Source organism: Diadema setosum, chromosome 15, assembly GCF_964275005.1.
Source record: "Diadema setosum chromosome 15, eeDiaSeto1, whole genome shotgun sequence".
Taxonomy (NCBI): domain Eukaryota; kingdom Metazoa; phylum Echinodermata; class Echinoidea; order Diadematoida; family Diadematidae; genus Diadema; species Diadema setosum.
Window position 1 is genome coordinate 20295593 of NC_092699.1, and position 27536 is coordinate 20323128.

Here is a 27536-nt window from a genome sequence, read left to right on the forward strand (position 1 = left end):
CACCACCAGACCTCGACGGCGTACGTGCACAAGGGCACTGCCACTGGCGTGGCAATGAGTTTAGTACAGACTACAGTACCACCAGTGTACCAAAGAGGAAGAGCTTTTTATACTAGTAGATGGAATTGCCTGTATACGACTTGTGGGTTCCTTCAAGTCACTCAGCGATGTGAAGCCCAAACAAAATGGTGATTTTTGTTGATGTCTAAATCGGCGAAGAAATCAGCATTAGCGTCGAACAAGCGAAATTTTACTATCGTGGTCCCACGTATTGTATGTCGTGTTTGTTTCATCTCATCTGATAACTGCGACCAGCCCCAACGCTATCTAGAGTAAGACTAACTGCGACCAGCAGCCCCAACGTACAACGTACAGTGCGGCGGGTCTCCGGGGCTAGAGTAAGACCTACCTAGAACTAAAGTTAGGGCCTATGCGCCTACGTGTTTTAATACAATAACTTTGTACAAGGAGCGCCCCGGAGTTAATTATCAGATAGAACTCCTGGAGACTTCGAGTCATGATGGTTTCTATTGATTATTCTAGTTTACCTACTTCAAAGAATGAACCAACCTAATTACAGTCGTAGTCGCTAGTCGCACCTATAAACAGATAAACATTATTATACACTACGACGGGATAGAACCACATTCCTTTGAATCCTGTGCTGTTGTTGAACATTTGTTGAACGTCTGCTGCGCTTGGGGGAATCTCTTCTGCTGGTGCCATCCCATATTGTGTTCACTATTTTAATGTTAAGAGTCTAGAACCTCTACTAGATCTAAAGTATATAGCATTTTGTGGAACTCACTGAACTTGTCTTAACTATACATAAAGTTACACGTAGCCGCGACAAAACGCGTTTTGTCGCGGCTGCGTGTAGTTAAACTATACACAGCCCTGTCGCTGTACACGCGCTAGCGCATGGCGTCTGGTCGGGCAAAACTTGTCTAGGACTAGAAACCAAGAACTGAAGTGAAGAATATCACGCCTTTCCTCCTTGTTTGGTTCCAGATGTAACGTTGAGGAGCTTTAGGAGAACCTTGAATGCTGAAGAAGAAGAAGATTAAATAAGCTTTACCTCGTGGCATATTTACATCGTTTGCGACGTGATTCTGCAGTTCGTATAACACTACAGACTCGCACTAGACTTTAGTCCCAGCAGTCCATTTCAACAGAAAGCACAATCATGAGTGGGCTTCACATCATTCTTTCCTATGCGGATATTGCAGCTGCTGGAAGGTGACTTGATGATTTTATACTTGTATCTGAGCCTAGGTAGTCTAGTATGGGCTTGATTGCAATTTGATGCATAAATTGTGTATGAATTTGGGCCAGGAACAAATTTTTTTGAGACCCTGTGATAATGATCTTCCATAGGCTAATTTTCCAGTTTCTCTTCTGACGGGTTAACTGCAACCAGCCCGAATGATTCGTGTTAAGACTGCTCCCACAATATAACTGTGTGAAAGAGCACCTTGAGGTTTACTGACGGGTATGTCGGAGCCCAGAGGAAATATACTGGCCATGGGGCCCCGTTTCATTAAGTATGAACGTAACTTGGGTTTGGCTCGCACTTGATTCACTGAATTAGACAACCGCCTATACTTGATAGATTAAGAAGGAGATGGAGCATAAGATAATCTTAAATCTTCATCATGTTATGATACAGGCCCCTGGTTGCACACTTTCAGAAAAATTCATCTGTCCAGAGGAGTCTTTTTTTTTTTAAATCATTTTTTGACGTATAAATTCACGACTCTCCTCTATATACAAATGTGTAGGAGGGGATTCCATCATGAAGCAAGACGTAGTCTTTGTGGAACATATCCTCGACAACAAGATACAGACTGATCTTTCAAAGTTTCAGTCAAACTATTTATGGACTACATTGTACTTAGAATGTGTACATCTTAACATATTATCACATGATGCCCAGTGGGCCACAGTGTTGCCTTTGTACATCCCGAGAAAGTCCACCCCGAAAATTAGTGTTTCAGTAATTTCTAGATGTGATCTTTGTAAGCTTGGGTTGGGGATGTGTATTATCCAAGGGTCTTTTTTAAGTCTTTATGATAATTAATTCATACAAACCGTTGCATTTTAGCAACCCATTATACTCTCATTGCATTGTCATGACTTTCATATACATTGTACAGGGGCTGCTGAAGTTTTGTTTTCTTTTTTTTTTGGGGGGGGGGACGAGACAAACATGGGGGCTCCAGCCCCCCCCCCCCCCCCCCATATATTATGTACTGGTTTGCTGTACACGGTACAAGTATAGGCTTACAATTGTATGTGTATTTCATATGTTCTTCCTGAAAATGAATGAGCCATACAAAATGTACTTATTTCTTTGTACCTGGTACTGCAGAATCTTAGAATTGTTGGGAAGTCTCAACTCACCAAAAATTAAACTCGTGAAGATATATGGAATGCAGTTTTTCTAACCCTGTCAAGTTAGATCTTGTTTTAGAGATATTTGTCTTGTGAGTCATGTGAGTGCTATGTATCATTATTGTATCTTTTTCTTGCTTCCTCTCACTTGTTTTCTTTTGTGTCAATCCACAGCCGTGCTTGTCGTGGCATTGATGAGGAAGCAGATGTCTGCCCCCTAGATATCCCAGAACTTGCTGATCAGGATATTGCAGTGACTGCTGAGAGCAATACTGCAGAGCACACCGTTCAGACCATTAACCTGAAACAAAGCAAGGTGCAGATGTCTGCCTTCATGGAATAAGGTTCCACACATTACAATAATTGCAGTATAGAATTATATAGTGTCCATGATAGCAGTCATGCAGCAGCCAAGCAGGCTTTGCAGAATTTCAGTTATTGCTATGGTAACTGTAGTTATTCTGACTTCTTGTAGTTGCAAGCATCTTTATGAAATTGGCTCCAGGTTAAATCCCCACCTTTGATCCCCCCCCCCAAAAAAAAAAAAAAGACCTTACAGGATATGCCATTTCATCTATGTTTATTTTATATTTGCCAAGTTCACAACAAGCCAAAATATAATTGGTTCTCAATTGCAACTGTCTTGTTCCGATTCTTTGACGATTGTGCCAGCAGCATTGTACATCACGATAAACTCAAATACAAAAAGTACTGCATTGGTATCTCCACCATGAAATACTGCATTAGGGAGGTTTTTTATTTTTTTATTTTTTTATTTTTTTCTTTTAAGGCCTCTTCCTTATTCAACTCTCATATGCTACTTATTGCATATTCATTGGCAAGATTTTGATGTTTTTCAGATAACATTCATCGTGGTTAACTGTAATATTCCCTCGGACATCAGCCACCAAGTTGCAAATACCTTCCTTGATCATGTGATCAGCAGTGGGGTGGAGCAACTGACTGTTGTCACAGCGTTGAGACCAGACCCATCCTATGCCAGTGTGATGTCCAATGTGATGGAAAATTGTTTCAACTGTAAATCAGGTTAGCTACATCACATGCACTTGTAAATACATGTGCTTACATTTTAAAGGTACTGTTTACCATTGGGAGCAGTGATTTTAGAAATGTTTGAGTTATCACATTTGATGCATATGTGTAGGTCAGTTGTATCACAAAACATCCTACCATATAAATGTTTTGCAATAAAGCTTAAAATATAAGGAGATATCACCATTTTTCTCATTTAACCATAACTTTTGACGGTTAAGTCTAGAAAAAATTTTATTATAACTATTGTTCACATTTTGTATTAAATACTTAACATTGATTATATTGATTAACTTTTTATGCCTCCGCCACGAAGTGGTGCCGGAGGCATTATGTTTTCGGGTTGTCCGTCCGTCCGTCCGTCCGTCCTTCCGTAATGAATTTTGTGGACAAGGTAACTATCAAAACCTGTTGAGGTACGCTATCCTAATGAAACTTGGCATGTATGTGTATTAGGGGGTGAAGTTGTGCCTATCAAATTTTGGGTGCACATGCTCAAGGTCAAAGGTCAAAAGGTCAAGGTCAAATACATAAAATTTCACTATTTCCACCATATCTATTGAATGCCTGAAGATATTTCTTGAAACTTAGTGTATACATGTATTACCCAATTAAGATTCTCTGGTGAAAGTTTGGGTCATGAGGTCAAAGGTCAAGTAAAAATATCAAAACTTCTTTTTTTTCTCCGTGCCTTGGAAAATTGTTCATGGTATCTTCATGGAACATAGTATACTGGAAGTGATTATCTAGAGAATGTAGGGTTCATGGGGTCAAAGGTCAGGGGTCAAAGGTCTAGTGCAACACTTCAAAATTTTACTATTTCCCTCATATTTATGCAATGCCAGCAGGGTTATTATTTTTTTACACTTGGTGTATGCATGTGTAACCTAATAGAAATTCTCTGGAAAGTTTTTTTTTTCTTCTTTTTTTGCCTCAAAGGTCAAAGATCAAGTGAAAGTGCTGAACTAACTTTTTCCTCCATATCTCGAAGTGGCTCAAGTTATCTTGAAACTTAGTACATATTATGCATGTTCTACCTGAAAGTGATTATCTTATGAATTTTAGGGTCAAGGGCCAGATGAAAATGGTAACAATTTACTATTCAATTCAGAAATTGCACTTTTTCTCCACACCTGTACCTTGAAAATTACTCAATGCCTAAATGTATGAATGGGTCAAAGTCAAGTTAAAGTCCTTAAATCCCTAGATACATGCTCTCCTATTCATCCAATTAAACCTAGGTCAAGGAAGGTGAACATTCAACACATTTGTGACAAACCTGTCATTTCAATATTTTGCCAATTTTGTGAAAATGTAATCACACATTGTCCACATGTACTATCTAGACCTATTGGGAAAATCATGCATTATAAAATGGCGGAGGCATACCAGTCGCCAAAGCGACATTTCTAGTTTTCTCTGGTTGTTTCTTTCCCTAACTCACATTTTATAACTATTTTGAAGCACTATAGCTGGGTTTTTGTTGTCCCCGCCGAACGAGTTCGAGCAGGGGACTATGAAACGGGCTCCGTACGTGTGTGTGTCCGTGTGTCCATCCGTGTGTCCGTGTGTCCGTCCGTGCGTCCGTGTGTGATCAAAATGTTCAAAATGCTACTCCTTCGCCATTTCTAACCCGATTTTGATTCTGTTTGCTTTATATGATAGCACTACATAGGAGCTTTGAAACTTCTATACAGAATTTCAGTTGTGACCTTTGACCTTGACCTTTGACCTATATTGTACATTTTGCTTCAAAATGCTACTCCTTCGCCATTTGTAACCCGATTTCGATTCCGTTTGCTTTATATGATGACACTAGGTGAGGGCTTCAAAACTTCTACACAGAATTTTGACCTTTGACTTCTTTGACCTTTGACCTTGATTTTTGACCTATATTGTACTTTTTTGCTACAAAATGCTACTCCTTCGCCATTTGTAACCCGATTTCAATTCCGTTTGCTTCATGTGATGGCACTAGGTGAGGGCTTCAAAACTTCTACACGGAATTTTGACCTTTGACTTCTTTGACCTTTGACCTTGATTTTTTACCTATATTGTACTTTTTTGCTACCAAATGCTACTCCTTCGCCATTTGTAACCCGATTTCGATTCCGTTTGCTTTAAGTGATGGCACTAGGTGAGGGCTTCAAAACTTCTACACAGAATTTTGACCTTTGACTTCTTTGACCTTTGACCTTGATTTTTGACCTGTATTGTACATTTTGCTACCAAATGCTACTCCTTCGCCATTTCTAACCCGATTTCGATTCCGTTTGCTTTATGTGATGGCACTAGGTGAGGGCTTCAAAACTTCTACACAGAATTTTGACCTTTGACTTCTTTGACCTTTGACCTTGATTTTTTTACCTATATTGTACATTGGCTACAAAATGCTACTCCTTCGTCATTTCTAACCCGATTTCGATTCCGTTTGCTTTATGTGATGGCACTAGGTGAGGGCTTCAAAACTTCTACATAGAATTTTGACCCTTGACTTCTTTCACCTTTGACCTTGATCTTTTTACCTATATTGTACATTTTGCTACTAAATGCTACTTCCGGCGGGGACATATTTTACGCACCGCGTAATTTCTACTTTTCCTTGTTTTATCTGTAAATGGTAAGAAATGCCTTTAACATTTATTGTTGTTCTTATGCCTCCGCCATAAAGTGTCTACGGAGGCATTATGTTTTCGGCTTGTCTGTCCGTCCTTGCATCTGTCGTAGCATCCTTTTTTCCATCCGTCTATAATCAATTTTAGACAGTGTAACACAAAAACTGTTTGAAGTATCCTACTGAAACTTTGCATATATATATATGTATGACTGGATGAAGTTGTACCTATCAACTCTAAAGTGCACATTTTCAAGGTCAAAGGTCAAGGTGAAATGCTCAAAATTTCACTATTTTCCCCATATCTATGGAATGCCTGAAAGTATTTTCTTGAAACTTAGTGATATCTCAGAATTGACTCAAGGTATCTTCATGGAACATAGTGCATTTCTGTAAAGCCAGAAGGTATTTTATTGAAAGTTAGTGTATGTATGTATTACCAGATCTAGTTCATTCTCTGGGAAAGTTTTGGGCCATAGGGTCAAGGTCAAAGGTAAAAAAATCAAGTGAAAATGCTGAAATTTCAACTTTTTTTTTCTCCAAATCTCGGAATCGGCTCAAGGTATCATCATGAAACTTAGTACATTATATGCTTGTACTGCCTGATGGTGATTCTCTTGGGAATTTAGGGTCTTGGGGTCAAAGGTCAGAGGTCAGGATAAAATGCTTAAATTCTACTAATTAATGCTGTGCTTACAGTTACATTTTCCATATACCTTGAAGATTACTCCATGCATAAACATAGTAAAAGGGTCAAAGGTCCAGTGAAAGTCCTCAATCCCCAAATACCTACTCTCTGAAACAATATAGCCATCCATCCAAATCAAACCTAGTTCAAGGAAAGTAAGCACTTGACACATTTGTGACAAACATGTCATTTGATTTTTTGCCAATTCTGTTAACTTGCTAACCCACTCTCCCAAAATAAGCAGTGCACTAAGTATGAATTCTTGATAGGCTACCAAAACGTACAAAGATTACACACTTTGATGAAGTTTTTATTCGCTCGCCTGAGCCAAAGGCTCACGCAAACTATCGCAATTGTTCTTCATCAGTCCAGTATCCGTCATGTGTCATCCACCGTGCAGCATGCCTGAACTTTTTACATTTTCATCTTCTTTTCGAAAACCTCATGAATTATTTTCACCAAACTTGGCAGGTAGCATCCCTAGGGGGAATAGGATCTTGATTTGTTCAAATGGGCACCATGCCCCACCTGGGGGGCCCCAGGGGGCCCACCCCCCCCCCCCAAAAAAAAAAAAAAATGAAGGAATCTTAAAAAATCTTCTTCTCTAGTACCAGAATTGATAGAGCTAAGTTACTGTGAGTTAGTACATTGATGACTGTAGTTTCAACTTTGTTCCTGGCGGAATCAGGGGTGCCCCTCTTGGGACCCAGGGGAGTGGGTGGAGCGGGGTCCTAATGGGGGCCTAAATTGTACATTTTCATCTTCTTCTTAAAAACCCCCATGATGAATTTTCATCCAACTGGTCAAGTAGCATGCCTAGGGGGATAGGATCTCAATCATTTCATATTGGCACCCTGCCCCCACCTGGGGGCCACAGGGGGCCCACCCCCCCCCCCCCCATCCAAATTAAAGAATCTACAACAACAAAAAAAATCTTCTTCTCTAGAACCAGAAGTGATAGAGCTAAGTTAATACTATGAGTTAGTACATTGATGACTGTGTTTTCAAGTTTGTTCATGGAGGAATCAGGGGTGCCCCATGGGACCTAGGGGAGGGGGTGGAATGGGTCCAAGTGAGGACCTACAATGTACATGTATGTTCATATTCTTCTTGAAAACCCCTCGATGAATTTTCACCAAACTTGGTAGGTAGCATGCGCCAGTAATTAAGGCAAAACATTAGACGATCTAAGTAAGGTGTTTAGGTGTTTATTGGCTGTGACCGAGTCAACAGGCAGAACGTACGAACATGTGTACAGAACATATAACAGTATGGAACGCCGTCGGTTACGGTATTATGGAACAGGTAAAATAACACAACTCATACTGGCGTGACACCTTTTTTCTTTTCCCCTCTGATTACAGAATTAATGTACATACAGTACTTTGCGCTCTGAAATTACACTCAACAAAATTAACTACAATAAACTCATACCAGTATAATAACAAGCAGTATATCAAACCTTTCCTAAACTGACCCTTGATAGGCAACTGTATGTAACAGCGTGACTGATTAACATCTGCCAAAAACATTACATAAAATTATGATAACGTCAGTATAACATTAAGCCACTGTCTGGCCATATACTGCGACCTTGGCATGGGTTATAAAAACACAATTACTAACAATCTTCTCACTATAATTTCGAATTACATCGTAACTACAATTACACAACTATTCTATTTCAACTAGTTTGAATTAAGAATATGACCCTCCTTGAACATGTCTACACATTTCAAACACTATGGAAAAACTATAAGCCAGTTCTGTTTGGAGAACTTCATCACATCTAGAATGTTGCTCATAATGTGCGTTTTGAGAGACTGTATATGAATACTGCCACAAATATTTCTTAATATAACTACTAACCCAAATACAATTGTGCCAAGGCTATCTGCCTACTTGTATATCTTATAAAACTAAACCAACTAACACACCAGCCAATCTTCCATCCGCCAATGAGAAAAAAAAAATATTTGGTAACAGTTTTCTGTATGAACTGCTGGGGCAAAATTCTTGAATGAAATATCACTAGGGAAGTAACATGATAAAATACAAGGCAATATAACAAATAACCTAGAGGCCAGATGCAGATAAACAGTCTGGAGAGCAGAATGTGTAAACATAATCAAAAATCACACATATAGTTGTGCAGAAATCTACAAATCTGTCAAATGCAGAAAATCTAGTTTTGAGCTCAAAGGACAATCCCAGAACTGGAATATAAAAATGGAGCATCCTTACACCAGAAAATGGGAAACATACAATAATAAGATACAAAGAAAGGTCCATGAGAATGCTTCTTCAAAAAGGGCTGAGCAACATTTCCACAGAGAACAATAAGTACATGCTGTTTAGACACTAGTACATAATTTATCAGTGTGCTGGTGGTGGATACATAAGAATAACATTAGAGTAAACCTACACCAATGCTGTGAGAATAATGCAGTTAAAACAAGAAACAATCTATAAAGCTGAAAAAAAGGCTTATACATGACGATCTTGACAGAACCTTAAGGAAGACGTATCCATAAAACAACTATGATTGTATTTATAGTACATGGGTAAAAAAATAATTTCTATCCATGATTACACTCGAGACTGAGAAATAAATAACCATACAATGTATGTAATATCCATACACGCCCTTTAAAACTGTGAATATTCAAGGAATAAAAAATCCAAAAGGATGCCCTATAACAGATGCAAACCCATACATTGGAAAAACATGTACCGGGTAATATATCAGTGGCATACACAATACATGTATTAAAACAGAAACATAAATCAGAGTCAGGTGGATGAGTGATGACATGGTAACAAATTGATCCATACCCAATACACACTGTATTACAAAACCAGGAGTCCACAACAATACATGTATAAAAAAACACACACATTTAAACAAAACAGGCAAGTACAGCATGGAGAATGTAACTTAAAACTACAGGAAGGGTAAAATCACCCCAAAAAGGGCGAACTACCCAGGAGTAAAGGGGGACAAGGGGGATTGGGATGGTACTGCTAGGCTCCACTCAAAGGGTGCTGAGGGATGGGAAACTCGAACACGGGTGGGTGGTAACTGTCCGTGGTAGCAAAGCCATCGGTGCCACAGGCAGGTGCATGGAGATCATCGGATTGGCGCTCGGGGGCCATCGCACAGAAGACACATACACCTCGGGTTCCATACAGGGGACAGGGGACAGGACCTCCTCCACTGAAGGAAGATGGTGGGTGAGGGCCACAGGTCCAGGGGGGCATACTCCGGGTGAGGCTGCTGTCACAGTAGGTGGGGCCGACACCTTGCGGGGGTGGATGGAGATGAGACGGATGGCTGTCGACGTCAAGATTGGCGATTTCGTCAGAATCATCATTGGCATTACTGGAGGAAGTCACAGCAGGTCTCGCAATTGTCAGATCACCAGGGCCGGTATTCCATAAACTTCTAAGACAAATTGCTTAAGTTTAAGCAATTTGTCTTAGATTTTTGCTTAGCTAAGAAAATTGCCCTAACGGTATTCCATAAACTGTAAGGCATTTTTCTTAAGTCGGGCGATTTGGCTAAGCAAAAATCTTAAATTCTGATGACGTCATAAGCAAGATATTCATGTCATCACTGTTCGCGAACAGCTGCCCCGCGGTGAAAGTCTATGTATTTCATGTGTTTAAGCAACAATCGCAACTACCGTAGCCACCCATGGCTTTTTTCTTTTTTTTTCTTAATAGGAGCAACGTCTTCATATTACTCTAGGTCTCACAGTGTCTCTGTGCAACATGAGTAAACGGCCTACTTATTTAGTAGTAGGCAACCTAGACCTAACAGTTACGTGTTGTTTTGGATCTTTTCGGCCAAAGTTACGGCCTTTTTAGTGAGACTCACACTGCAATCACATCACACCACATTTCAAGTACGACACCGACTGAACATCATGAAATCACGGGAATCAAAATCAAAGCGAGTACTTATGTTTACACCCTAACGTTACTAGGCCCAGATAACTTTAAAAAGTATTTAGTATTCCGTACTCACCGATCCGGTAGAGCCGGAGAGGACGCTTCGGCTTTGTGACAGGGATACTCGCCTGACTCGATACACAAACTGTGATCGGCGCCGCACGTGTATAAGGGCATACTAGTATACGTCTACGTCTAGTCTAGTAGGGGGTTGTGACATAAACGTAGACTTATCCGGGCGGCTATGTGCGTTCCTCTAGCTGCGCGCTCCACTCCGCCGCTAATGGGCGCTGAGAAGGAGGTCGAGGGCACGCATATATAATACGCGCAACACATACCCCCCCCCCCATTCCCCCATGGCCAATGGCCCACCGAGTTTCTACCGTATTGATACTGCGCAAGTTCCTACGAGACGCACACGAGACGCTTCGTCAAACCCTGAACTCATTTCATTTACATTACTGATTACTGATGAACTTCTTTATTTAGCAAAAAGATGACAAATCATGAGCTAAAACCGCCATCTTTTCTACATTGTTATGCTACACCCATAATTTTTCTTACTGGAACCCAAGTTAAGACAGCTCAATAGCTCAATAGCTGTCTTAAATTTAGGGTAAATTTCTTAGACAAATGTCGTTATGGAATACCGACGGCACATTTTTAAGAAAATATGCTTAGCCAGCAAGCCGAAATCTGTCTTAGCTAAGACAAAATTCTTAGCAAAATTCTTAGCAAAATGCTAAGACAAATTCTTAGCCAATTTTTATGGAATACGAACTAAAGCTAAGAATTTTATCTTAGCCAGAAAATAAGCAAAATTGCTTAGATTTTCTGACTTAACCATGCTTATCTAGTTTATGGAATACCGGCCCAGGAGGTTCACCAGCGTAACAGTCTTCGCTATCAGGGAAGGCATGCTGATTTGCATGCATGGCATCCACTCGACTGATGGTGCTGCGATGTTGAATGGTGAATCGGTGAAGTCCTGGGTGCAAGGCAGAAGGAATGTCAGTCTGGTTCGTGTGTCCATGGCAACCATTATCAGGGGCAGACACATCCACACTTTCGGATTGGTTGCGGTACTCACTGTGTGCTACGTATACACTGGTGTGCATGACAGGACTGGGATCAGTGATAGGCAGACCAGAGTAAAGCGAGGAGTCAAATGGCGGGAAGACGGTAGCGGGAAATCCCAAGCTCTTCACACTTGGAGTACGACCAGAGCTATGCTCAGTGGGGGGATAACCAGGCTCATCAGAGCTAAGCATAGTGGGTGGAAAACCAGAGGTACATCTAAGCTCAGTTCAAGGAGAGCAAGAGCTAAGCTCAGCGTCGGTTGAAGCTATAGGATCAACATCATAACCACTATCCATAGACATACTGACCAACTGAGAACTGATTGCCAAATGCACCAGGTTGCACTCACCGTTGTAGTCATACTCTGATAGAGTTTCCTGTGGAAGTACTGACCTAACTGAATGAGTGGAAGTACTTGAACAACCCTGTTCATCGTCTTCAATAGCCTTGCTATGTCCCGGCTTTACTGCATGCAATATATTCACTGAATAACCAGTTCCAAGTTCATGCTCCAACACCTTCTCATCACCTTCACACACAAACTTATGTGCATGTTCACTCTCATTCTCTTTTCCGACTTCATAGGGAATCTTACTCACATTCTCATCATGTTGAGTATTAGTCTTATGCTCATGTTCAGACCCATTTACATTGTCTTGAAACACATTCATAAACAGAGGCTGATTCACATTACCTTCACACACAATGACAGGTTCATTTGTGTCTTCACATGTAGGTTCAAGTACATGTTCACATGCATTGTCATCATAGTCACACACAGGCTCATTATTACCATCAGTGGTGGCATCACCTTTACATTCGAAGTTACATTCATTCAAGTCTTCACATGTAGGTGCATGTACGTTGCTCTCATCATCCTCACACACAGTCAAAACCATATGCCTATCATCTTCATATACCGTGTTCCTGTCAGGGGCATATTCACATTCGACCCCTCCCTCACGGGCACTCAAAGGGGATTCACGGTCACTGACACCGATTGTGGTGAGCATGTCATTGTATGAGAACACACAACCATTGGGAAACGAGATCATGCGCCTGGAAGGCCGTACACAAATGTCGTTTTGCTCCATAAAGGCAGCACTAGCCACAACAAAATCTATACCTAGATCTACATCTTCATGGTGGTCACTCGTCACGTCATCAGAGACGACAAAACCATCGAACCATAATTCAACATCACTGTGAAGTAACTTGAAAGAAGTGAGGCCTATGATAGCAGACTGGGGTATGGGGAATGACAAATCAGGGTCAATGTAATCCTCCTAACCATAGTCGTCAATGGAAACATCCAAACCAAAATTGTCGGCAGTCGACTCACTCACCATGTTTATGGTGGACCCACTTCGAAGTTCAACCTTCAAGTGCAAAGACTGGTCATAATATCTCTGAAGGACGGCAGGGAAACGAGGAACGTTGTGGTCAATTTGGCGTGTCACAATTTGATCCGAAACGGCATTGCCAACCGGGCACCAGCGCTTTGGTAACTCCGGCGTATCAGGGGCGGAAGTGCATCGCTGCTTCGATGCTGCGCCGCTACGGTTGGGCTCGGCCACGGCCGCACATCGCTTCGTTGATGCTGCGAGCATTGCAGTATGTGTGGCTGCGTACGACTCCAAACTCCAAACTGTGTATCCCGTACCTAGGTTATCACACCAATTTTCTGGTGAACGCCTAACCCCAATATATCGGGCGGATCTACCTTTTTCTGGATTTCATGTACTGTAGCGTTGATTGATGATCCGTGGATTTGAACCAACACTGCCACCACGCCAGTAAATAAGGCAAAACATTCGACGATCTAAGTAAGGTGTTTAGGTGTTTATTGGCCGTGACCGAGTCAACAGGCAAAACGTACGAACATGTGTACAGAACATATAACAGTATGGAACGCCGTCGGTTACGGTATTATGGAACAGGTAAGATAACACAACTCATACTGGCGATGCCTAAGGGATTAGGATCTCAAGTTGTTCAACTGGGCACCATGCTTCCCTTGGGGGCCCCTAGGGGGCCCAACCGCCCTTCCCAAGTTAAGGAATATTTATAAATCTTCTTCTCTAGAACCAGAAGTGATAAAGTTAGTACGTTGATGACTGTAGTTTATGGCAGATCCAGGAGTGCCCCCCCCCCCCCTTGGAGTCATGGGGGATGGGGATCCAAATGTGGGCCTGAATAACTTGCAAGCATTCCTAGGGGAATAGGATCTCAATGTGTTCAAATGGGGACCATACTCCCCTTGGGGGCCCCAGGGGGCCCAAACCTCCTAAATGAAGGAATATTCAATAATATTCTTCTCTAGAATCAGAAGTGAAAGAGTTTAAGTTTTTGTTTTTTGGTGTGTTTTTTTTCAAAACTGCATAGTCCAACTTTTTTTAGTACAGTGTACCGGTACTTGGCAGCTATTTTTACCAGTGCCATGAAATATGCAAATGGCACCATGCCCCCAGCTCACAAAGCTGCCCCCTACCCCAAGTTTCCAATGTTCTCGGGTAAGAGTCTGCAAGAATGCATGGAAGGTGCACTTGCGATACTCAGGTGAGCGCGAGACCTCCGGGTCTCTTATTCTTCATGTAGCTCTCATTTATGTTCTGCAGTTTAGACCAATGAGGGCAACATCTATGCACAGAGACAGTAATGCCTTGTTTTTCCAGTGAATTTTTGGCTGAACAGGTTAATAAGTGTTTGTCAGGAATTCTATCTGTTTTACTACTCAGATACACACATGTACACATAATAGTTGCTCTGACTTTCCTGGGGCGGCCGCACAGAAACGTTGTTAGTGCTAACAGTGCACTAACAGCACTGATAGCGACGATTTGGCCGCACAGAAGCGTGCTGTTAGTCAAAATCACTAACAGCGCTGTTAGCCTAACATCGCGAGGCTGCACAGAAGCTAACAACAGTGGTGCTGTTTTATCAACTCACTAACAGAGCCAGGGGCACCGATAGTGACAATGTTAGTGAATAATATCTCTTGTATGCGCTGTAACTTCAGTTGTCTCCTTTTTTATACCATGTGAACATACTTCGAAATAGATCGACCTAGACCTTACTATGAATGTGATGGGTAGTGGATGACTTAGATTTTGCTGTGAAAATTTTTGTGAAATTCTCTTTATATTTTCCTTATATCGTTCTATGCATACTTGTATCATACACTGCAGCAGTCTTCTCATCCAGCAGTGACTTCAAAAACTTTAAAAACCCCAAACTTTCACTGATCATATCAATGTGTTCTACTAATATTGCTGCATTCACTCAATCCACATTTGTAGATGGACTTGTCCTTTAATAGTGAAATAGGCTACATACCCATTAAAGCCAATGATGATGAACTTTATTATTACAACTATTGTATACATGATATGTAACTAGAAATGCTGCTATGGCGACTGGTTGCCTCCGCCATTATACATGGTTCTCCCAATTATAGGTCTTGAGTCCGTCTTGACAAAGTAAGATGGCAGTTTCACAAAACTGGTAAAGAAATAAAATGACATGTTTGTCACATATGTGTTGAGTGCGTTTCTTTTCCTTGAAATGAGTTTCATTTTAACAAATGTCTAACCATCTGTGTAGCATCATTGCATAATGCTTCCTGACAAGCGTTGTGCCTTATAAAACTACTCCACGTAATGCTTAATCCTTCGTCGGTGTAGTCGGGGGGGTTTGCACCCGTAGGACTACATAGGAGTAGGGCCGACATAGGGTGTCACCACTTTGGGCCCTGGCCATCCCGGAAGTGATGCTAGAAAAAAAAAAGAGAAGAATGAAACCTTTGAGCACGGTAAGGCCTGTGTTATTGCCCTGAAGACTTTTTTTTTTCTTCTTTTTTTTTTGTTTTGTTTGTTTTGTGTGGGGTTTTTTTTTGCCATTCAGCAGAAGAAACCCGGAAGTGGAATGAGAAAGATGCGCTGAAGACCTATGTTTTTATCATTATTATCATTATTTGTTTTTATATATGTATATATATATATATATTTTTTTTTTTTTTTGCTTGTCAGCTGAAGAAACTTGGAAGTGGCACCCGATGTGCGCTGAAGTCCTTTTTGTTTTGTTTTGTTTCGTTTTGAAGACGACAATGAACAGATAACATTGAATTGTTTAAAGATATGAATATACATCACTCACAAAGACAACAATGCTCTGCGTTGTGCTGCTGCTGCATCAACAAGATGCATCAATCTATGGATCATTATGCACAAATCGCATAGATTTTGCCTGACTCTATGGCTCAAATCCACTAACAGCACTGTAACAGCGCATGTGTCTAGCAGCGCTGTAACAACGCTTTCTGTGCGGTCATTTTGCCCGTGCTGTTAGTGGCTGATTTGTTGGTGACTTGTTAGCGCTAACAAACCTCTCACTAACAGCGTTTCTGTGCGGCCGGTACTGGTCTGTTAGCAAATGACAAGATAAGGTAGAAGTACCGGTATATATGACCCTGCACCTCAAATCAAACAAAAAGTCGCCAGACATGAATTTTTAGTTAAGACCATATTCTGAAAGAGCAGACTTTAAGCTTTGAAATGATGTATAACTCAAATCAAATGGACTCTCCTAACCTATCTAAATATTGGAAAGAATTAAAGCACAAACTCAGGAAAAGTGTGAACTGAAAAAAGAGGCTCTGAAGTACAGTGTCTATTCAAGCGCTTAATCTTTACCAAACCATGCTGGCTGTGCGATGAATGGGACAAAAAACAGGAAGTAAACCACCAGAGTAACAACAATGAAGGGATTATTAGATTAAACTGAAATTAAGCATGCCTCATTAACACATTCTGTCCATAATTAATGCCAACTTTAAAAGCAGTGGTACTATCCTTTCAAAAGTTATTAGAGTTGAAAGTGAAGAGTGTGGACAAGGTTTTTCAGAAATGAAAAAGGGATTCTAAAGACACACCTAATCACACTATTCTACCAAAAATGTTCGAGATAAACTGCTAAAAAAACACACTTTCCTGCCCGTTTTATGATACCAAATTTTAGCATAATGTAAAAGAAGACCCGCTCTTTCAGAAAATATGAAAAAGTCAAGTTCAGCTAGGTTGACCCATTTCATTTATTTTCAGTCCTCACGCAAAATCAGTGTGTGCGACTTTATGTTCGTTTTGAGATGCACGGTCACATATAGTTTTGTCTAGGGTTCAAGTCAGATGTCTTTTTATGCCTCCGCCACGAAGTGGTGCCGGAGGCATTATGTTTTCGGGTTGTCTGTCCGTCTGTCCTTCCGTCCGTCCGTAAGGAATTTTGTGGCAAGCGTAACTAAAAAAACATTTTGAGGTATCCTAATGAAACCTGGCATGTATGTGTATTAGGGGGTGAAGTTGTGCCTATCAACTTTTGGGTGCACATGCTCAAGGTCAAAGGTCAAAAGGTCAAGGTCAAATACATAAAATTTAACTATTTCCACCATATCTCTGCAATGCCTGAAGATATTTTCTTGAAACTTAGTGTATTCATGTATTACCCAATTAAGATTCTCTGGTGAAAGTCTGGGGTCAAAGGTCAAAAGGTCAATGAAAAATATTAAAACTTCACTTTTTTCTCCGTACCTTGGAAATTGTTCGAGGTATCTTCATGGAACATATATGTACTGACTGGCAGTGATTATCTAGACAATTTTGGGTTCATGGGGTCAAAGGTCAGGAGTTAAAGGTCAAGGGCAACACTTCAAAATTTTACTATTTCCCTCATGTTTATGCAATGCCAGCAGGATTATTTTTTTTTTTACACTTGGTGTATGCATGTATAACCTAATAGAGATTCTCTGGAAAGATTTTTTTCTTTTTTTTTTTTTGCCTCAAAGGTCAAGAGGTCAAAGATCAAGTGAAAGTGCTGAACTAAGTTTTTCCTCCATGTCTCGGAAGTGGCTCAAGTTATTTTTAAACTTTCTACATATTTATGCATGTTCTGCCTGACAGTGATTATCTCATGAATTTTAGGGTCAAAGGCCAGATGAAAATGGTAACAATTTACTATTCAATACAGAAATTGAACTTTTTCTCCATACCTTGGAAATTACTCAATGCATAAACATATGAATTGGTCAAAGTCAAGTTAAAGTCCTTAAATCCCAAATATATGCTCTCCTATTCATCCAATTAAACCTAGGTCAAGGAAGGTGAACATTCAACACATTTGTGACAAACTTGTCATTTTAATATTTAGCCATTTTTGTGAAAATGTAATCACACATTGTCCACATGCACTATCTAGACCTATTAGGAGAATCATGCATCATGGCGGAGGCATACCAGTCGCCATAGCGACATTTCTAGTTGTGTTCTCATTCTCGTACTGACATGTATCTACTTTGGCAAAGCATGGCACTTCAGCTGGGCTTTCTTTTGTTACCATGTGCTTGGAATATCTGTAAAGCTGATCAGTTTTGTCATCTTATTGATACCCTCTGGTTAATCCAGAATGAGAAAATTTTACTGAATTGTGATAGAATGTTTGACACATTGAAAGTAATAAACATGAACTACAACTTTCCTCAGAATGGTATCTCTATGGGCCAAGAAAGACCACAAAGTTGCAGCTATTGTAAGTTCACATGGGATACCATTCACTGCTTAAACATTTAACAAAATTAGCATGGAGGCGGTTTTAGTCCACTGCACATAGTTACACTCCCAATCTAAAAAGACATCCTTTGATAAGCTGGATGAGAGGGATGATTTTTTTGTTCATGATTTAGATTATTCCCAATGTTTACATATCAATACCTACGTGTATATTCATTTTAGATTATGGCTGATGAGAGAATGATGTAAATGTTTGAAGAAATATGTGCATCTGTTGATTTTTCCTGACCAGATGCAGGCCGTGCGGCAATGCCAGAAGACTTCCAAGTGCAGGATTCATTTCTTAATGCTCTGCTTCGTCTCCTCAAAGTGGAGGACATTCCTGTTAGATTTCTAGTTGCCAGGGGATACCGTGCATCTAGGGGTTGTCCCTCAGACTCGGATGGCTCTGCACAAGTAAGTGTATTGTAGCATTACCTATATTATCTACTTTAGATAAATAAGAACAAGAATGATGAAAATATTCAACTGTGTGGCTAGACAGTTACATAATTTTTGTTTGTTGGTCTGTTTGATACTCTTGCCTCATTAGATGATTAGTAGTATATCGTCGCTGGGGTGACAAGACCTTGTATCTGCAATTTTGGTGAGGTGGGATTTCACGGAGCACGTGAACGATTTGCGAAGGACGCGAATGGCAAAATCCAGCATTCGTATTTTATACCCCTTTCAGGTAATCGTGGATGCGGATAATAGGAGCAATAAGTCGTAAAATTTTGATTACATGAACGGGAGAGGAGTAGAAAAGTGCGCATTATTTTGATGCTGCTATTATCCGCATTATTGCAGCATGAGGAGTAGATCGAGAATACATGAACGCGTTTTACGACTTATGCGCACTAACATTCCACAGTTCGGTCAAAGGTCACTCGATTTCCCGCACAACCGCTGATTGCTGAGCTTGAGCGAGAGCAGTGCATACACGTGAGTATATAGCACCGGAAACATTATGTCATTACAGAGGCGTGCGCAGTAACCATGACAAATACTCCTGTCTTTCGCACCGTTATATGAACGGGCGCTCGTAAAAGTAGTGCGCACTTCATGGGATATATGAACGCGATTTTGAATACTTCATCCGCATCATTTGGATGCGGATAATTGAACCGCGATTACCTGAAAGGGGTAGCAGTCTGCAAAAGATCGCCAAACGAACGTGAGGGTTCGGAAGCGTCGTCAGTTGTTCGCGAATGTCGTTTTTACTTCGGGTAGAATTTCAAAAAAGTTTGAAATTTTTTGCGAATCTTTTCCGCACACTTGGTTGTGATTTGCTCGTGAATTGTTCTTGAAAGTGTCTTTAAAGCCTCGTCATATGCGCAAGACCTTCGCAATACACGCGTGATGTTCGCAAAATGTTCGTGAAACCCCAAACAGACTCCGAAACTTTGAAGAATGTCTCGTGTATGTTACGCGAAATCTGCGAAGTTTTTCCGATCATTTTACGACGTAATCGCAAACTGTTCGCGTACCTTTTGAGACATTCTCGCGAACGTTTAGCGCACGTTTGGGGGATGTATGACCTATATGTTTTCTACAAATAAAAATCGTAGCATACATCTAAACAACAAACAATTATTAACAACTATAGTAACAAAAGAAATTAAAGACTAGCAAATAGAAACAAATGTTTGATATACATAAAAAAAATCACAGAATACACTTAAAATTAATCTAAAGTAAGTAAAATTTCATTTGAACTATAGAGATTATGTATTGGAGGAACTGCACAAAAAAAATCTAATGCTTTGCTAGTGGAGATAGGTCCTAGGAAAAAAATGTAGGCAAGCACACGATAGAGAAATGAGAGAAAAAGAAAGGAGAAATAGAGGAAAGAAAAAATTCAACTCAAGACAGCTTCCACCTCTCCTTGGGTAAATTTTCTCCCATGATTAATGAACATTTTTTGTTGTTCGCATTTCCGTCGCATGTTCTTTGTGTAAGTAACATGCTGTACTTTAGCAATGATACACACGACATTCGCACATACGTCGTGGAAACTTCGCACAAATTGCGCAAGAATAGTTTTTGGCTTCATTGTCGGAACACATTCGCAGAAAAACTTTTCCGAATGTTGGATTTTGTCCTTCGCGTCCTTCTCAAATCGTTCGCGTGCTCCGTGAAATCCCACCCTGAAAGTGACTTTTTTCAATTAATGGTCAAATAATGGGTTAAGTGATGTCCTGTCCAAATCCCAACTGTCCAATTCCAAAAATGAAGCCACCATGTCATGTCAAAGGAAATACTATCCCATTAGCCACAGTGCTTTGGCTGCCATGTTTTTTGGCTCTCCTGAACATTTGACATTTTGTAGATACGAGGTCTTGTCGCTTCAGCGAAGATATAAGAACTAGGAACAATCTCAAAATAATTTATCATGAATGGTTAGTTCATGATGTTCATTAAATACATTCTGCTCTATGAACAATCTGAAAAAAAAAATCTCGCAAAATTTCACATTATAGATTTTGCTGCAGGTAGTATTTTCAAGGCTATTGCATTGTATCTGTGTTCTCCTTTGTTCAGACAATGTGGCAAAACACACACACACATATATATGTATATATATGTATATATATATGTATACATATATATATATATATATATATATATATATATATATATATATATATATAAGCGAAAATTCTCCCAATGCTAGATTACCAGTCAACTTTCTGGTTCTATAGGCCATGAGGGTACTTTAGTGGGAATTACCATGTACTCATCATGTCATTGAGATACCTGTAAGGTCAGAACCTAAATTATTTTAGTACTCTCTGCATCTATTATAAAATGCTGAAAGAAAACACTGAAACTTGAACTCAGTTTTGATCATCTAGTACATACAAATGTACATCACAGAAGTCAGCCCAATCAGTACTGATGCTGCAAATGACATGGATCATACTGTGACTCATTACATTTGCCTAGTAAAGTAGCTAAACTTGATTTTCTCATTTTGACATTGTTAGATCTTCACTTTTGCATGTACATTGTATATAAGTTTTGAAATTATTGACAATATAATAGGCAAACAGTACCATATTGTAAAACCAGAAATTTTTTTCATGCATGAAACTTCCTCAAGTTTTGCGAGGAGCCAAGATTCATGAAAGTTAAATATATGTATTTTTTTTTATGCCTCCGCCACGTAGTGGTGCCGGAGGCATTATTTTATTCTTATTTTTCACACAGTGCGTTGAATGCCAGTGGCAATTTGCAAGTGTTTCATGCTGCGAAAAAGGCAATTGGCTCCAATTTTGAAAATTTCATGTCGCAAATATTTCTGATTCTACGGTACTTCAGAAAAGCCAATGAGTTTTAAATTTCACGATATTGGTTTACTCTAAAATTACTCTTTTTTAAAAAAAAAATTTCATTTACAGATGTCAAATTGTTTTGCTTTTCAGTCAAGTCACCTTCAATTATATTTTGCATTTTATGTGACTTTGATTTCTGCAAGGCTGTGAGGGTAATGTGGTAATGGTTCTTATATAAGAATGTGTTGTGTATGATGTCACATTTGATGTAATTGCAGATATATGCAGTTACAATACTGTTAGCTTGCAGACTGCTCTAATGTAATATGCTGTAAGTGTAATTGATTTGCCATTTCCTTAATGATGTGGGCATGAGAAGCATAAATGCTTATTTGTGGGTTGATTGTGTCAAACATAATAATTTACTTTATGGCTGTTGTATACACATTGATTTTTTTATTTTCACAGACAATCAGCAGTCTTCAAGATGCTCTGTCCATGATTTTGGGACTGAAATTCAGCAAAGAAAAGACTGAAAAACTGGTAAGGAACTAGAAGAGGACTCACTCCTATTGCCTGCACTTGAGATATACAACGTATACAGTCAAAACTCCATATTAGTCACAGTCGCAAGAGAAAAAAGTGGAAAATGAAAATTGTTAAATATCTGTGTACAATTAAACCAAATGGAGAACTGCTTAACAACTACGTCACGCATAGTTGCCATTTTGTCTTACTCTCTAAATTTTAACAATTCATTATTTTCCTTTTTGTGCCTGATTTTCCCCAAATTTTTGCTAATTTACTTCATATATTTCTGTTTCCATGCATAGAAACATGATATTAGGATGATATATCCCTTTAAGTTTAAGCAGGTAGTCAGTCACTGCATGTGGGACTATGGTATTGGATTAGTAATTTCACTAATTTTGTGATAAATTTTTAAGAGGTACAGTGTTATAAATATGATGTAATCTTGTCAAATTGGGCATTATATTTCTTATTACAAGACAGTTTAATAATAGCAGATAAAAGGTTTTGCTGGATGGGTGTTGTCAACACCAAATTTTACAAGGATTACGCCCTGTATGGTATAGACCAATTCGAGCGACTGTTCGTGGAAGTGCGCCCTCTTAAGGTGACGCCATAACTGGGGGCCATCCAGGCTAGGTCGGCAAGCGCTGTGCGTGCCCGTGGCAAGGGTGCCAGCGGAAGCCAGTGCTTTTACCACCCGGCGCCAGCCGGCCAGCTACTGTATCTCTGGCAGTGATCGACGCGTCTGCCTTTGTTACAACTGCATTTTTTTCGCTCGCGGTCCAACAGTGATTAATGAAATTCGTGAAAATTAAACAACTTATACGGAGTATGAGCGTATGGGTAGGCGACATATGGCTGTAGCCAAAACTTGAATTTCAGGGTAAATATTGGTATGATCCATGAGTGTTTGTAGACTCAATGTCTTGGCGATAACTTGGGTACTCGCGTGTATTATAAAGCCCCATATATTCACATTGTGTAAGAGAAGAAAAACCGCTGGGGAGAACTATGGCTAGGTGCAGGCAGACGTCTTGCGAGTAAGCCTAGACTGTTGAGAAGTTAACTGATATAATTAAATACATATGATAAATCAGAATCTTGAGCTAGATATGGCGCTATATTATAAATTGCAACTTCAGTTAACTTAAATCTTTCTAGGCTTTACTCAGCGGGGTAGAATCTGTCTAATTGTTAGATCTTCTCTGAAATTCCAGGCAAGAGTCCAGACTAAAACTTAAGACATTGACTTCTAGAACCCTACATCCTTTATCATTTTCGGTTGTCGCTAACTTCCTGCAGGCAAGCCTAAGTAAACCAAACGGAATACAGATCTAGGCATCTCTAAACCGTATAAACTAAATTAAAGTCGCCTGATGTCAACAACCAAAAATTCTAGTAACTTCTGTTCTACTCTCTAGGTCTAAGTAACATTGCATAACATATCACGCTAATATTATAATCTACAAAAGTGATTTTCAGATTAAACTTTCTTAATATGATAATGAAGCAGATGTTTGCCCCCATCCATGGTTTAAGATTTATAAGTATCAATATCAAAATTCAAATTCAGGCCAAAATTGAATAGCTAGATACCTTGGCATGCTATTGTCAATGCAATGCTGAACATTGAAGAAGTGAAAACAATATAAGAATTTAACGCATTTTGAAACATTTATTTTGCCTGTAGAGTAGGCTGTAAAGTGCTTGTCATAATGATATAATATAGCCAGGAAGTGCATTTAAGCTGTGCACCAAGCATAAAAAAAAATAGTGAATTATCAAAATCTTTGATCTTAACTTGTCTTCTAAAGTGAACAACATATGTTACGAATATGCATTGATAGCCTAAAATCTAGTAGGCATAGGCCTAACTCTGTTTTGAAATCTGAGCATTTGTATACCGTTGTATTTCACTTGTCTCTAATTGTATATTCATCATGCATCAGTGGTGAATGAATTTCACACACTGCCATGCACCTTCAATTTCCGTTTTTTCTGTTATTTGTTCACCCAACAACTGCACAATATATTTTCCTGATCCTTTGATGTTTTCATTATGAATCAATATGTCTGAATCATTTGATTTTTCCAAAAGAAATGCAGGAAAAGCCGCTGAAAGACTTTCGCACAGTGAGTAAACAATCACAATGTTACAGCGGCGGCCGGCTAACTATGCGCGATGGGTGCGCTAGGCTGCAGCTGCGCTAGTGCAACTCACTAGGTAGCTAGCTCGCTGGAAGCCCCCATTGGCCTTCAGTTATGGTGACCGTTATAGCGCCACTAGCGGCAGTAGGCGAACAGGACCTCGAAATCGAATCGGTCTATATGGAGCAATATCAGTCTACACTGCTGTAATTGTTGCATGTAAGTTTCTGCATACCTTACTTCAGCTGACAGGACTTATATCACTGCCTTGTTTCTATTTTTCTTTCTTTCTCCTTTTTATTTCCCTTCTTTCCTACTAGAAATTCAATGGCCTGGATGATGATGAAAAAGGAAACAAAAGCATGCTGTACTTGTGATTTAACCACCCTGTGATCAGCTGAGAATGAGTACCATACACAGAAAGCATCCACCACTCTGATTAGTGGGTGAGACACTCAAGGAGAATGAATACTAACCACAGCAGATTTCCAACCAACATACTTGTTGTGGTGTGCAAGGAGCCAGCCAGCATGGAACCAGCTACACAATGAGCTCAGGATCAGTTTACAGAGGACAAAATCCTTAGTCCAACCTTCTTGTCTTGATGAAATCTTGTTGTAGGCAGAGACAATTTAAACAGATGTGCAAAGAAAATTAAAACATGGTCAAACAATCCTGTATCTTCAAAACTCTCCAGCTGAATGTACATAATGCACTGAACATATATTTTTGCAACCTGTAATAGATTTACTTGCATTCATGCAATTACTATAAAACCAGAAATGTTTTTATGCATTGTAATTTTGCAAATATTGCGAGAGCCAAGATTCGCAAAGTTAAAATGCACATGCAAGTTCTTGTCTACACTAGATGCATTAAATACCAGTGGCAATTCACAAAAATTTGATGCCGCGGAAAAGGCTGTCGCCTCCAATTCGTAAAAAATTTCATGCTGAAAAAATACCTTGCTTTACAGGTATGAGATTGCTGTATTTGATGTGAAAGTACAGTAATCTTATATTTTTTCAACATCTTCCACTTCGTGTCTATTTCTGTAGCAAAAGTGACAGTTACAACTCATTGTTTCATCTTTTAGAATACAAGAAAAATAGCCCATAAGAAATGACAGACAGACAAACGTACAAAACTGAAAACATAACCTCTGCTAGCCATAGGTTTCAACTACTGGCGGAGGAAATCATCCGTAGGAGTTGCATCCATGTAGACAATTCATCTCAAATCTGAATTTATACAGTCATGGCCTGCACAGGCCGTAGGCTTGGCTGAGTGAATTATGAAAATAGAAGAAAAAAAAGTATATTGAAATTTCTCATCAAAATCCAGAACCACAATGATGTGGAATAAAAAACAAACAAACAAGCCCCCCCCCCCCCAAAAAAAAAAAAGAGAACTTACAGAATAAATGTTTGAGTAATTCCATGGTTATCTCATGTGGTCCAAGGGGTTGGTGACTAATACCACATTAGCCCATATGCAGTAGTGAATAGACCATTGAAGAAATAGTACAATTGTATGTTTTCTCTTATTGTAAGTCTATATACTTGTACAGTGGACTCCTGTTATAACGAAGTCCTCGGGACCGGCAGTTTTCTTTCGTTACGTCGTAATTTCGTTATAACCGAACAAATAAACAAAAAAACAAAAACAAAACAACAAAAAACAAAAACAGAGTGGATAATGTTTGCAGCCTGAATTTTTACTTTGTTATAACCGTGTTCGTTATAATGGGCATGCACTGTATCTGGATTTCACAGATTATTAATAGGAAAGTCTATACAGCTGTAGTTATGTTCAGATGATGGCGAAGGACACGCGCACAGCTGTCATGGTAGCACCCCAAAGTAGTAGCTACCATGATCAAAAGGGCCTTTGACCCAACAAAGATTGTATGTTCCTTGTAGGAGGTACATGTACAATGTTCATTGTAGTTTTCATGATGGAACAAATGCGAAAGTGAAGCGGTATGTCTGTTGTGGTAGAGATAAGGAGAAAAGGAAGAAATGGAAGGTGGTGTTCTTACTTAAATAGTGTTAAGAAATATTGTTTAACAAATTACCTTTGGAAATATCAGCTTCCAAAGATGTGGAGTCTTTGTACATTGGAGTCTTTGTATGAATAGGTCTTCAAGATTGTTTATTGTATCAGGTACACATAATTACAGTTTGTCATGGATGTATCAATACCCACAAAAAATAAGAACAAATGATTTAATTTGGTTCCACTTGGGCAATTTTTTTTCTTTACAGATCTTGTTATAGCAAGTGCCCTCTATAATAGCTACTGTTCAATTTTCCAAGGTGGCATTGGATAAATCGTAAGTCTTTATACTTGTACAGTGGACTCCTGTTATAGCGAAGTCTTCGGGACTGGCAGTTTTCTTTCAGTATGTCGTAATTTTGTTATAACCAAGCAAATAAAAAATAATAAAATTAAAAAAAAAATAAAAAAAAAAAACAGAGTGGATAATGTTTGCAGCTTGAATTTTTACTTTGTTATAACCATGTTCGTTAAAACGGGAATGCACTGAATTTGGATTTCACAGATTATTAATAGGAAAGTCTATACAGCTGTAGTTATGTTCAGATTTGTTGCCTGTCATGGTAGCACCCAAAAGTTGCAGCTACCATGATCAAAAGGGCGTTCGACCCAACAAAGATTGTATGTTCCTTGTAGGAGGTACATGTACAATGTTCATAGTAGTTTTCATGATGGAACAAATGCAAAAGTGAAGCGGTATGTCTGTTGTGGTAGAGATAAGGAGAAAAGGAAGAAATGGAAGGTGGTATTCTTACTTAAATAGTGTTAAGAAATATTGTTTAACAAATTACCTTTGGAAATATCAGCTTCCAAAGATGTGGAGTCTTTGTACATTGGAGTCTTTGTATGAATAGGTGTTCAAGATTGTTCATTGTATCAGGTACACATAATTACAGTTTGTCATGGATATATCAATACCCACCAAAAAAAAAAAGAAAAACAAATGATTTAATTTGGTTCCACTTGGGCAATTTTTATTTGACTGATCTTGTTACAGCAAGTGTCCACTATAGTAGCTACTGTTCACTTTCACAATGTGGCATTGGATAATTCAATTCAGTTTGATCTCCAGTTGGTGCATTCACAGGTGTTACTCTTTTGTACCCATTTGTAAATAAAGGCAGCATTCCAGAATATTA

At 39.3% G+C, this 27536-nt stretch overlaps 1 protein-coding gene across 2 annotated transcripts; it reads left to right on the forward strand.

The window, feature by feature from the left end:
- LOC140238847 (uncharacterized) lies at positions 1-27536 on the forward strand. 2 transcript variants are annotated; one of them, XM_072318744.1, is made up of 7 exons: positions 1-20; positions 1012-1239; positions 2569-2710; positions 3255-3441; positions 18633-18796; positions 22126-22200; positions 24660-27536. In XM_072318744.1, the coding sequence occupies exons 2-7, from the start codon at positions 1187-1189 to the stop codon at positions 24714-24716; spliced, it is 678 nt and encodes a 225-aa protein (XP_072174845.1). In that variant the 5' UTR covers positions 1-20; positions 1012-1186; the 3' UTR covers positions 24717-27536. The 2 variants fall into 2 exon arrangements, with proteins under 2 accessions (XP_072174845.1, XP_072174844.1); XM_072318743.1 differs by lacking the exon at positions 1-20 and adding an exon at positions 44-188.